At 42.0% G+C, this 13,718-nt stretch overlaps 1 protein-coding gene across 6 annotated transcripts in view; it reads right to left on the bottom strand.

Moving 5' to 3' along the window:
• The window catches only part of LOC310709624 (microtubule-associated serine/threonine-protein kinase 2-like), a 147,019-nt gene extending 133,592 nt beyond the window's left edge, over positions 1-13,427 (bottom strand). For 2 of the 6 annotated variants that reach the window (XM_083509510.1, XM_083509504.1), the window contains exons 1-4: positions 12,970-13,336; positions 4,216-4,311; positions 2,951-3,098; positions 2,550-2,692 (exon numbers count right to left, since the gene is read on the bottom strand). In XM_083509510.1, coding sequence (XP_083365636.1) covers positions 2,550-2,663 — 114 coding nt within the window. In that variant the 5' untranslated portion in view covers positions 2,664-2,692; positions 2,951-3,098; positions 4,216-4,311; positions 12,970-13,336. Of the gene's footprint in view, positions 1-2,549; positions 2,693-2,950; positions 3,099-4,215; positions 4,312-12,969 lie in introns of all 6 variants that reach the window. The other 4 variants (XM_083509501.1, XM_083509506.1, XM_083509509.1 and 1 more) reach the window with 3 other exon arrangements.
• Positions 13,428-13,718: the final 291 nt, after the last annotated feature.

Below are 13,718 nucleotides of genomic sequence, written 5' to 3'. Positions count from 1 at the left end.
GCTGTGCCACCTCCCTATTATTTTCCAGGCTTAAGTCAAGATGCTGGCTGTAACCTACAACCTCATACAGCACATACATGACCTCCTTTTGTCCTTTGTACCATCCTCACAGTAAGGTCAACTCAGCAGCAGCAGCTAGTGCCACACTGCTTCTCCCACAACACCAATGACATTGTTGCTGACTGAGATGCTGTGTGGGCAGGGCTGCAGTGAGACTGTGACTATTCAAGGCAGCTTCTAATACAGGCATCCCCAAACTGCGGCCCTCCAGATGTTTTGGCCTACAACTCCCATGATCCCTAGCTAACAGGACCAGTGGTCAGGGATTATTGGAATTGTAGTCCAAAACATCTGGAGGGCCGAAGGTTGGGGATGCCTGTTCTAATAAAACACATAGGTACTCAAATTATATATTAGAAGACATAAGGAAATAATAAAACAGGCAGCCCACCCAAAATCAATTTAATATTATCTAAGCATTCCAGTTTTTAACTGCTTATCAGCCCAAGTCATTAAGAAGGACAGAAGAGGAATTTTAAAATAAACTTAGCAAGTGAAAGTATGTTTCTCTCCTTCGCCACTGCATTTCCTCTTTCTTTCTGACAGGAAGAGCTGTTTGACAGTGGAGAAGACTCCCGCAAAAGGTGGTGGACTCTCCTTCCTTGGAGGATTTTAAGCAGAGGTTGCATGGCTCTCTCATGTATGATCTAGCCGACATTCCTGCACTGCAGGGGGTTGGATTAGATGACCCTCAGAATCATTCTATGACAAACATTCTGATGTTCTTTAGTCTTTGGACTTTAAATTGGCAAATCTCCCCCAGTAGATGGCACCATAGCATAATCGACAACTTGTGGTGAATTGCCATGTTCATACTTTAAAATGTCTTTTAATAATGCATATACGGCAAAAATGTTTTTAAAAGAACTGAGAGTACGCAACATTTTTCATAAGAATTAAACTCAACCTGTTTTCAAAAGCATTAAACGTGCCGGAATTGTATCCTGTGCTATGCATACATTTTTAGCACTAAATCATTGTGCACACAAAACAACTTCCACAAGCACAATGGAACTTCCCTTCCAACTGCACCCCCTCCAAATATGATCCAGAGAATTAGGATACAAGAGGATTTGAAGACTCACTGCAAAAGCAGAAGTCCGTTCATGCAATGTTTGATTCTTCCTTATAGCCCCAATTATTTAACACTAGTCCATCCAGGGTTCCAAGAAGTACAGCCCCTTATACTGTTACTGTCAATTTACCTATCTTAAATGGCTAAATCATACCTAAATTCCCAAAATTATTATCATTAAGTTTAATAGCCACCAGTGAGACATGCATTATTTAACAGAATGCATCATGAGCGCACAAATAAGTGTCAGCAAACTCCTAAATACATTATATATTTTCCAGCATGCTAGTGGGTCCACCAAAATTAAACCTGTTCCAAACAGATCCTTTCGGAGTCTGCAGCAGCACCAATATTGTTTCTATCAGAATTAGGCAAGCAAACCTGGTGCACATAATATTACACAGCAGGGCAAAACTAGCCTCACAAATCAGTCTAATTGCTGTCTCAAACCTAAATTTTCCATGAAGTCTAGCCATCACAAAAATATCATTCATGTTGTGAACACATCCATGTGAATGACATGCTCTTAGACATCTGGTATGTAACCTAAATGGCGGAGCTCTTTGCCCCCTCTCTTTGCCCCCTCTCTTATAGTGTTTTACCCTATGGCAAAGCTTTTATTTTACTGTTTGGACAAGCTTGTGTTTTACTGGATAATTTTCTTTTAAAAATGATTCCTGTTTCATGTGCTGTACTTATATCTATTTTCTTTATATTTTATATCTGAAATATTATTGTATTTTACAGTTTTAATTGTTGTAAGCTGCACTTAGAGGTTGTATATTAAAAAGAAAGAAAGAAGTGGGAAGAGGAATGCCAGGGAGGGCATTATTCACTGCAAAATGGCCAGACTATTGCCACCGCTTTGCACAAAAGCATAGGCCTCTTAAATCCTGGACTGCCCAAGAGCCTAATCCAGATTTAATGTGAGGACCAGACCAATTCTTCCAAGATCCAACGGGTGTCTAAGGACAATGATTGTAAAATGTAATCTGAATCTGGTATGGAGGTTGTTCATCCCTACAAGCCCCATCCTACAAAAGCAGTTTATTTTATTGATTTAATTTATATTCCATGTTACATCCAGGAATTCAAGGTGGCATACATGGTTCCCCCCCCCCCCCATTTTGACTTCACAGCAATTCTGTGAAGTATGTTAGGCTAAGAGACAGCGATTGGCCCAAGGTCAACCAATGAGCTTCATGGCTGAGAGCGGACTGACCACTCTTGGGATTCTTGGGGCTAGTCCATGGGTGGCAACACAAGGTGTATATAAATCAAGTATAAATTTGATAATGAAAAGATGAGAAGAACAATCAAAATGGTGACAGATATAAAAGCAAGTCATCCTCTTAAAAACAAAAACAAAAAACAAAACTTTGCTAATGAAATTGTAAAGTGCATCAAAACTTACCAATCCAGCTGTAAGTGAAGGAGCAGACTGTCCCAATGACTGGTTCCTCATGCGGACCAAATTGGATGATTCTCCAGATGGCTGCCATGCTGCCTGGCCCACTCCGCTGTGCATACTAGTGGATAAAGGAAGCAACTGCTTTCCTTTAACGAAAAAAGCAAAGCAAAACCTTCTTCAATTGGTGGCTCATTAGTTCATTATACAATACTTTTCACACAGAGCGATCAAAAATACTTTTTATGCAACAGCCTTAGATAATACATTTTTAACAATCTTTAGCCACAACCAAAACAAAGAAATTCTTGCCCAAGTAAATATACAGTTTGAACTTCTCTGTTCCATTAATTTGCTTAACTGTGAAGAAACCTCTAAGCAATTTGATGAATCGCACAAAACTTTACCTGACAATGAGCTGGCCAAACTACCTCTCTGAAGCTTGCAGTCATCTTGACTCAGTTGACGATGGATCTTACTTTTGCCAGCTGAACCAGCTATATCAGGGTTACTAAGCTTCCTGCAGCGCAAAGAAATTGGTTCCACTGCAAGATTCTGAAACAAAAGCCAAAAGAGAACAGGATAAATTTTGATGGGTAAATTACTTATGCACTAACTTCTTGATATATAACTTCAGACTTATCTTGGTTGTTTACCCTGAAGGAGAAGTCCTAAGTTCAGTGCAACTTACTTCCTAATAAAAATGCTCAGGGCTGCAGCCATAAAATGTTAAAGTTATTATTGCAAGACAAATTATGGCCAAATTTCCTTAATTTGAAAGATGTCATATTTATTGCTCAATTAGACAATTTTAAAAAACTGTTCCCTCATCAATCACAGACAAGCTATGATCTGCAAAGACTTTTCAAGAAATCTCTAGATTCATAAAATTTCATGGGTTGGATCCAGACTTCACCTTCTATATACAGAAAAGGATTCTTCCATCCATGGCAGGCTTTTAACCTAGCAGAGGAATCCTGTTGGTGGAGAAGGCTCCCAAACTGTTCCAATGGGGCCCCCCATACACTCTGGAAGAGCGTGTGAGGTGGCCCTGAAGGCCACTGGGACAGGAATCTGCAAAAACCAGCTCCTTGTGTTCTTCACCAGCAGGATCATTGGCCGAGCAACACTCTGGTGAGAATGGTCTGCATCAAATTCCCTGTGTTTACTACAAGAAAGGTTTCAATCTACTTTCTAATAGCAAAATATTCTACTTGCTCTATTTAGAAAACAAAACAAAAAACTGTAACTAGAACCCATTAAGGGAAACAAAGTTAGAATTCCAAGGTATTTTCATGCTAATTTCACACCAGCAACCTTATTAGAAGCAAGGTACAATGACAGTCACATTATACTATAAATATATTCTTGCCATAAATTCATTAAGATAGATTCATAAAAAGCAGTAAACAAATCCAGTTAGTACCCTACCATTTTAGAGAAAACAGTAAACATCCATTCATATTATAAATGGACAATAAAGGTTAAAGAGCATTTAAAACATATCATATAGCATATTTCAGCCAAAGGGACAGCACACACGCTTACAAATACTGCAGCTGTACAGCACGAAGTAGTAGACTGGTTTCATGACAAATAAGCAACTAAGGCATGCATAGAACACTGCATAACCGAAAGCAGCCTAGATGATAACAGACACCAGTGCAGATACCTATAGGTGTAGTAGATAAGTATCATGGACTCTTTTAAATCCACTGTATATAGACATGTTCTCTGATACCACCACCAGTGGCTGCCACACGTTTCTCTAGGGAAATCAATTTGACATAACAAGCTTAACTCTTATCCCAAATAAGAACAACTGACATGAGCTATGTCCCCCCTGCCGCCACCATACTAAAAACATTACAACTTCCATCAATCAAATGCCCCATATGACAATGTCAACTGTCATGAGCACTAGGCATTTCAAATATATTCAGAAAGGAAAAGGAAGGTAAAAGTGGCACTAAAATGCCTACCTACTTTCCAAGTGAAATCTAAATCTATTACAGTATGTATACACCAAGGACCTGTAGCAATTCACCCTCATTAAAAGTTGATAGAATTAAACTGATAGCATAATTATGCTAAAAGAGAAGGGAAGATAAGAGAAAAAGCAGGCAGGCAGGCTTTCTTCAATGACATACCGGAACAAGTACCGTATTTGGTGGCCAACAATGAGAGCAGTGTGCCTTGTAACTCTTTTTGTGTAAAACCCTAGACTCTAGGTTGTGGTGAAGTAGAACACAGAAGACACTAATGGATTTCATAACATTACAGTGATTAATATCTGTTAATGCTACAGCCACTTGCCTCTGGAGGGTTTCCTTCCCATTTTGGTAAAATAATGGCAGTGATTCCATGTATCATGTGGCTGACTAGCAATGGAGGGTTCTATCCAATGCTACTCCTACTCAGAGTAGACTCATTTAAATCAATGGACCTAAGTCAGTCATGTTCACCAATTTAAACTGGTCTACTTTGAGTAGGACTAGCATTGAATACAACCCAATAAATTTATATTTCAGACTTAAACTGTGAAATCTGCTTATTAAATGTAAACAGAGATACCTCTTTGGGAAGGCAGAAACACTCTGTGCATGCTGATGACATTTATTTCTGAAGCTCACAATTCTGAATTATGTCTACCCCTGCTCAATTTAAACCACTTAGTATAAGTCATTCCTAGACAGAATAGAATATTGCGTGCACCCTTAGAAGAGTAAATAATTGTTTAGCTTCTACTATATCTCAGGAGGATTTAAAATCTATGAATATTTTATCAAAAGCTTTGAATTTTCATTTGTTCCTTTAAATATGTATATAATTAATTAGAAATAAAAAATACTGTTCAATAATATAAGTTAATAAAATTGGGGGGGTATTAACTCACTCTTATATATTTAGTTCCATCATATTTTCAGATATAGTCACACTTATTTAGGTAAACAAATAGGGCCATAACAAAGGGCACACAGACCATAAATACACCACTGCCTGTAAGTTCACAATCTGTCCATTAAAAAAAATTGTAAGGTACAGAGTCTCTTTTGAAGCACATGTTAGAATATAGATGCTTCCAAATCTTCCTCCACAGCACATAATGAGAGTTGTAATTCTGTGCATTTTAATAACATATTCTGTCTGTATTATTTAGTTTTTGCCATGCTAAAACAAGAATACACTGAGGCAGATAATTTAATAAAAATAAAGTTGTATCCAAAGTAGTGCTTTGTAGAGGTTGCATCAGTGCAAGGATTTCTTATTGCACAACAACGCATTCTCTCCTTCTCCCACACACCCCAGGCATTTTCCCACCCTTCCAGAACAAATCTGGGGAGAATGCAGGGTGCACACAGGGGGAGGAGAGGGTAGATCACGGGTGTCAAACACAAGGCCCGCGGGCCGAATCCGGCCCGCCAGACCTCATCATGTGGCCCGTGTAGCCGCCACCGGCCGCCAGCCTTCGCCTTTTATTCTCGGGGTTTTTTTGTTGTTGTTTTTTTACACAAGAAAGCCGCCTCTTCAGTGCATGCGCGGCAGCCTACAAGCCAGAGAATGTCTGCCCTCTAGTGGCGCCGGCCGTTCTACACAGGAAGCCTCCACTTTACATGCATTCAGGAAACCTCCACTTGTTTTTATATTGAGTGCATGCCATCCTGTGATGTGACAGATCCAACGGCTGCCTGAACCCTTCTCTCCTGTACTGTAAGTCCTACAGATACAACCGGCCCTTTGAGGGTGACCAAACTGCTGATGCAGCCCCCAATGAATTTGAGTTAGACACCCCTGGGGTAGATTCATTGCAAAATCCTTGCACTAACAGTATGTGTGAACTGGATACCACCTGTTAAATCAAAGTCTGGTGTAGTATTTTATCTACAGTAACTTACATGACACACACACAGCCATCACATTGGGAAGTAGAGATGGGATAGCAGGCAGGAGGGTCCTAAATGATATCCTGGTAGAAAGGAAAACTGCTGCTGTGGGGCAAAAGTACCCATTCAAAGGGAACCATCTTGCTCCAAGTGTCCCTTGGCGGGGTAGGCTTTTGTATCCCCAGGTGCAATTTCCCCCCTAAGCAAATTAACAGCAGAGTATCTCCCTTGATTGACTCCTTTCCAGAGAGCCCACTTCTCTGGCTATTACTGAGATAACTGCTTCTGGAATGTAAAATCTCTGAAGGAGTCCCAAGGGAACCATAAGGGTGGAATTTTGACTTCCCCATAAGTAGTGTTCCAGGTGCAGTGTGTTATACATGGTTCCTCAATCACTGTGCAAAGAAAGGTAAGGTGCATGCACATTTTCCACTTCTGTTTACCTTAATTTGCAAGGTAATTGAACCAGGAGCCTCTTGATTTGTAGCAGAGTTTCACAGCCACTAAATTACACCGGCTCTAGTTGGTAAAAACAGGCCCCCGGAGTAGATCTTTTGAAAATATAACAGCAGGAGTAGACAAGAAAGGGGGCCAGCCTTACAGCCGCCCAATCTGTTTGGCTGGAGCGGATAGCAATTGTACCAGCGGAGGATTTGAGTGGGCAAACTATCAGTCTATGCTGTGCGAGCAATGCTGCAAAGTAGCTCTTTAAGGATAGAACAGTTACAAGAACTACACTTTAGGAAAGCACATCACTGTAACAAAATTTCATAATTACGTCAGCTGACACTGTGCATCTGTCCCACATCCTAGCAGGGACCTGGATGGTGCAACCTTAGTCACCTTTTCAAGGAAGAGAGGAGCTAGTCGCAAAGGTGAGAACACAGAAGAGGAATCTGACAGGCAGGACTCAACCACTCCTAACTATTTTACTTTGCAAGACTAAACTAAAATGGCATCCTGAACTTGCCATATGGAACAGCACCAGTTGATTCTACACCCTTACTAGTCAAATTCCCCAACAATCTTTAACTGCCCCAAAATTAGAACAAAGCACAAATGGGAAGCACTTGGCTCCATACTGATAACCCTCAATCTAGCACTTAAAGGGCTGCAAGATCAGATTCTCATTTCCAACCCAATACTCCACTGGAGTTGCATAACACCCATTCATTTCACAGTTGTGAAATCCAAGAGTGTGAACAGTACCAGTGCAGAGACCCTTACGAGAAATTTCAGAGGCTCAAAATTATAGGTCCTATTGATATATGCTTTTTTCTGGTCAAGTTATAACACACAACATTTTAAAAACCTTCCTAAGCAGAAATACTTACTTTAGTGTGGTTGTGACAACAGTTTCTGGCAAAAAATAAAAACCCCTCAAGAACCAGGTAAGTAAAACTCTGCAAATACAACTGTAGCTCTATATTTAATGCAACTCAAATTAACTTTAAAGTGCAAAACAGTACTGTATGCACATTTAAGATGCTGAAAATGGCTTAAGAATGTTAGTATATTGTATTACACACACACAAAAACCCTTAAGCCTTCAATTTTCTAGCCCCAACTAATAGTTCATTTCAAATTCTTGCGTTCTAGACTTCTTGGTTGTGAAGAAACATGAAAACATGCCAAACCTATGATTCGCTTGAGAAGAGAGGGCATTTTCCGCTTAGCATGCAAAATGACAAAATACCCAGAACTATTAAATGTCATCACAGCCATTTCTATTTAGGACTAAACAGGATTTTTGTGAGCTTCATTTTTCAAAGCTAGAAATGACATTTCATGAGGGGTTTTTTTTCCAAAAAAGCAGCATACTCTAAGAGGGAACAAGGGAAATTGGGAACCTCCCTAGCCTTGGCAAAGCACTTGCAAAAAGAAAAGGAAGATCTTGCTGGCCCCCGCTTATTACTGCTATTCCCCTTATTTAAAATGGCTGCTGCAGCTGCTGTAAGGGAAATGACCCCCACCCCAAGACATACAGAACACAAGCTATGTCCTTTCTTGGCAAGAGAAGAGGTGGATCTCACTGCAGAATGAAGAAGCACTCCAAAAACATCTGCAGCAAATGAAGTAACATTCCCTTCCCTCGTGCTGCCCCCAAATATCACTAAAACTCAGAGCCCCTTTGCAAGGCCCCCTCATTTGGACTCAACCCTACTTCTTAGGGAAAGGACTAGAGTGCCTTACATACAGAACGTCCCAGGTAGGGCTGAGAGAGAAGCCTGTCTGAACCGCTAGAGAGCTTTCCAAACTTTTCATGTTGATGACACACTTTTTAGACATGCATCATTTCGTGACACAGTAATTCAGTTTTGCTAGCAAACAGGAGGTTAAACTAACCCCTTTCCAGCCCTGGGAGGAGCATTTGCACATTACACCGACATGCTGCAGCTGACACACTAATGTGTCGCTACACACAGTTTGGAAAGCTCTGCCCTAGAGAGCCACTGCTAGTCCATGCAGACAATACTAAGCCAGATGGGCCAGTGTTCTGACTCAGTATAAGGCAGCTTCTGCATCACTAGGTCCCTGTGGTTTCTGCAATCATATGCAGCAGTACAATTAATGTGCAGCTCATCAGCCAATTTCTAAAAGAACTTTGCAGTTACTCTATCCATATTAACCATTCCAAAGCCCATTTGTTCTCCTTCAATACTGATCTACTTAAGAAAATAGTTAATTCCTTTGCTCAGTTTTGTATGGAATTAATTTGCAGGTTTATTTACCACACTACAACCGGAGCAGGGTGGGTGGGGGAGATGGTCCTATTCAACAGGGGCACATGTCCACATGCACCATTAGTGATAACTTGCCTAAAGCCAAATGCTACTGAAAGACTTTCAGCTGCTTGTTCTTCACAGATTATTGCTTTTGTGTGCAGCTGTAGTGTTAAGTGACTTTGCAAAACCTTAACTTAAAAGTAGTCTTATCACATACACCAAATAAGAGGCTTCCTGCTTTCCACTTCTAATTCTTAAAGTTCTCAGGGTGGCTTCACACAAGGTAACACACAGTACCAATCAATGGATGACTATATGCTATCTCAAAGACCAGAGGCAGCATGTCTCTGGATACCAGATCCTGGGGAACAGCAGGAAGGACTCAAAGTCCTTATGTCCTGCTTGTGGGCTTCTCATAGACAACTGGTTGGCCACTGTGAGAAACAGGAAGCAGAACTAGAATAACCTTTGATCTGATCCAGCAGGGCTGTATAGAAAGCAAGTTACATGAATGCACTCATGCTTCCATATGTTATTATCCCCCTTTGGCCAGATGCAACTCCTGCAAGCAAGATGTGCAGGTTATCTTTTTTGATACAACAATTTAGATATATATTCCAAACTTTTTAGTATATTATTATTAATCTCAGAACAGGCCAGAAGGGTTTATATGTATTTTAAATATAAGTAGCAGATTATCTATTATATTTATATTGTTGTTGTTATTTAAAATTGTATACCATCCTTTATCCATAGATCTCAGGGCGGTACAGAACATAAATCTAGCTCTCATCTAACTCCCCTAGCTCTTGTGGTTTACTAATTAGGCATACAGGCTATGTGAAAAAAGATCTACCGCACTTCATGAGAGCTAGTATTCACCAAAAAAAAACTACAGATAGTTTGAACTACATAGTTTCCTATTTTTTAAAAGAGAGTATCACCAGCCAAACCACTCTTATAAAATCCAGCTGGACCTATCAGGAAGTCTGATTCTTTGCCAATTAATCCAACTGTGTCAGTCATTATACCATGGCAGAGTTTTTTCAGAGGCCCTAGAAGCTGTAGAAAGGATAGGTTTTTCCCCTGCTGTTAACATTTTGGGCTTCGTTCTCTCATTTTTTATATTTTGCCACCTCTCCTTTCCATTTTCATATCAGTACCAGTTGCTTCCTCTCATACTAATACTCAAGTTGCACACTGCTTGCACAGCTACCCATCTACCAAAACAGATAATGAGCAACAGATTTAATGAAATTACTAAAAATTTTCTGATGCTATTTATTTGGAAAATGTATAGGTTGCTAGACATTTGCAAATATCATACAATACTTCAATGCAAAATATCACACAACAATAAAAAATACAAGAAACAAAGCAGATAAAAGCAGTTTTTCAAAATTAATCTGATGGTGCCCATTAATTACAGGAATGACAGACCTGCTCTTCCACAACACTTCAATCATTTTCTTACTATAATGCCCAAAGGGAAGGTGCATATAAGCAAATATGTTGGGAATGTGCATCTGGAAGATGTGGTCCTTGAAACCTTTAGACATGAACATTCTGTATTTTTGTACATCATCTTCCCTACAGTCATTAAGAGGAAAGGAATAGTCATTGTGCTATGGAAATGAAAGAACCCTATGAAATAGCTAATTAATTGAGTTCAAAAACTGGCAAGTATACAGCCAGTGACATTTCCAAAAAGGAGACCTTGTTTCTTTTATTTTTATCTAAGCAATTTATATACTGCTTAACTACAGTTGTCTCTAAGCCACTCTTTAACACATTCAGCAGTAGTCACCTATAACAGGGTAGGCAGCTCAGTGATAAGGCATGATAGTACTCGCCTTCAGACATTGTTAATTAGGGAGAAGTTAACATTTATTTATTTAAATATTTACAGGATGCACTTTCATATAAAATATCACCAGGTGGTAGACAACCTAAAAAGACAAATCATGTGAAAATTATGTAAAAGGTGCATTGGTGATGTCCTATCCCCACCTCCCTTATCACCATTCAACACTCTTCATCACCTTGGAGGGCAACCTTGGGAAGCAGGCTATCTTTTGTACAGTGGTACCTCTGGTTACATACTTAATTCATTCTGGAGGTCTGTTCATAACCTGAAACTGTTCTTAACCTGAAGCAGCACTTTAGCTAATGGGGCCTCCCGCTGCTGCCGTGCCACCAAAGCACAATTTCAGGATGAATTGCTTCATCCTGAAGCAAAGTTCTTAACCTGAAGCACTATTTCTGGGTTAGCGGAGTCTGTAACCTGAAGCGTATGTAACCCGAGGTACCACTGTACTGTATACAGTGGTACCTCAGGTAAAGAACTTAATTCGTTCCGGAGGTCCGTTCTTAACCTGAAACTGTTCTTAACCTGAAGCACCACTTTAGCTAATGGGGCCTCCTGCTGCCGCTGTGCCACCAGAGCACAATTTCTGTTCTCATCCTGAAGCAAAGTTCTTAACCTGAGGTCATATTTCTGGGTTAGCAGAGTCTGTAACCTGAAGCGTATATAACCTGAGGTACCACTGTACTCTTAAAAGCCCCTGAGCATTTTGAAAATCCAACTTTCCAGTGCTTTACTGCGCGCACACACAGGGAGCTTCCACAAGTACTCTCTGCTTTATGAAGTTGTCCTCCACATATTGGAATATATATATATATATATATATATATATATATTGATGGGGGGATTAAGGTAAAGGTAAAGGGACCCCTGAACGTTAGGTCCAGTCGCTACCATGCTAATCCCTATTGCCCCCTTTGTATGCCGCCTCTCATCAGATGTTACTAATTAGGAATAAGCTATGAACCATAGCTGGATTCACACACTAGCCTAACTGCCAGTCTGCCACAAAGTATTTGGTGGTGTTTGGCATTGGACCATACCGAAGAAATGATAGACAGGCAGGGCCAATGCTGTAAAAATGCAGCATATAGACTGCATATGCTGTACATATAAGCACATAGCTAAAAGATCTAATTGAAACTCCTACCCCATAACAAGACCATTTATATGCAGTCTGCACCCTCCTTCTCACCAGTCCACTAACAGCAACAGGTGATTAGATCACATTTGGCAAAGTAATGAATTATATAAACTTCCTCAGGATAGCTCCAGATCTCTAACTACTAGAGGCAACATCCCATGTTCACATATTCTCACATATTCTTATTACAACAAAAGATGCAGAGTAGCAAACTGAAGGATACCAGGATGGAATTGAACATGCCTGGCTGCCCCTTGACCAAAATGGTACCTACATGCAATCAAGAAAATAGGCACAAATACAGACTTATGGAAAGTAGGCCATCCAAAGGAATAACCGAAGGTCCAGCCTACCAAAGACAGAATCCCTTTACCATATGAGTAATATTAGCCTGGCAAAGCAACAAAGACCATAAAGATTTAAGAGATCTTTTCACTTTTTACTGGAGCATCAGGAATGATTGCTCGACACCAGTAGCATAGACGATCTTCGCTGACTCTCCCGCTGCCCAAAGTACAGTTTAGGAAATACCCCTTCCCCCCAACCCTCTGGAAGGCTGTGCCTAGAATAGCATACCCTCCCACTACACAGAACCGCTCATCGTCCACAACGTGACCCTCCTCTCCCCAATTCTCTTGCAGCGACCAAGTACCACGGCTGTGAGCATTCCCTGCCCGCCCCCCCAAACCCCGCTGTCTGAACATGCCTCCGAAAGCAAAACCGCAAAAGACGCCTCTGGACTCCCCTTTTCGCGGACCTCCAGTTTAAACAGACCAGGAGACAGAAGCACACACTGCAACCGCAGTACCTTCTCGGGCGGTTCCCTGCAGGCTGCGCCAGCCCGACCCGCTTCTTCCGCCTCCTTCCTAGGACCCGCCGCGTCTACGGGGCCCCGGACGGGTTGCTCCATCCTCCTGGGGACCTGAAGAGCCGAGGGCCCCGCTTTGTCCCCCCGGGAGCGGCCCTTCCTCATGATGGGCGGCGGCGGCGGCACTTCCTCAGCGCGGGGGCTCGCAGCCTAAGCAGCCGGCCATGGCTGCAGAGGGGGGCGGCGGGGTTGGCGCTGGGAAGCACCTCAGGCAGCGCAACCTGCCTCCCGCGCGGACATCCCCACTCTCCTGCCAGAGGCAAGCACGCCGGGCACTGCGGCAATCCCGCCCCCTCAGCCACGTATCGCGAGAGGTGGGGCCACCGGCGCGCGAAGGCGTTCTAAGGGGCCGGCGGCGCGTCGGAGACGAAGAAGCGAAGTTCGGCGCGAGGTGGGAGGAGCCACACGGCAGGGGGCGGGGAGACGGAAAGGCGAGGGAAGACGCGTCGCGGAACAGCTTGGAAGGCGAGGGGCGGGGGCGGCGCGCAATGCATGATGGGGTACGTGGAGCAGTGCTGTATAAGTGCAAGGCGGCGCAGAAGCCTTTTCTGTGTGCGGCTCCGTAATGGTGCAGAATGATCCCGTGTCTTCATCCATCACCTTTGCCCAGCTCAACTTGCCTTCCCCAGTAGGGCAGCCCTGCTAAAGAGGGGTGCCCCCATGTGCCTGGCTAAATGGTGGTAGCTAAT

Source organism: Podarcis liolepis (assembly GCF_965112155.1).
Source record: "Podarcis liolepis genome assembly, chromosome: 6".
NCBI lineage: Eukaryota > Metazoa > Chordata > Lepidosauria > Squamata > Lacertidae > Podarcis > Podarcis liolepis.
The sequence above is the reverse complement of the archived record's forward strand: the minus strand, read 5'-3'. Positions and strand labels throughout refer to the sequence as shown.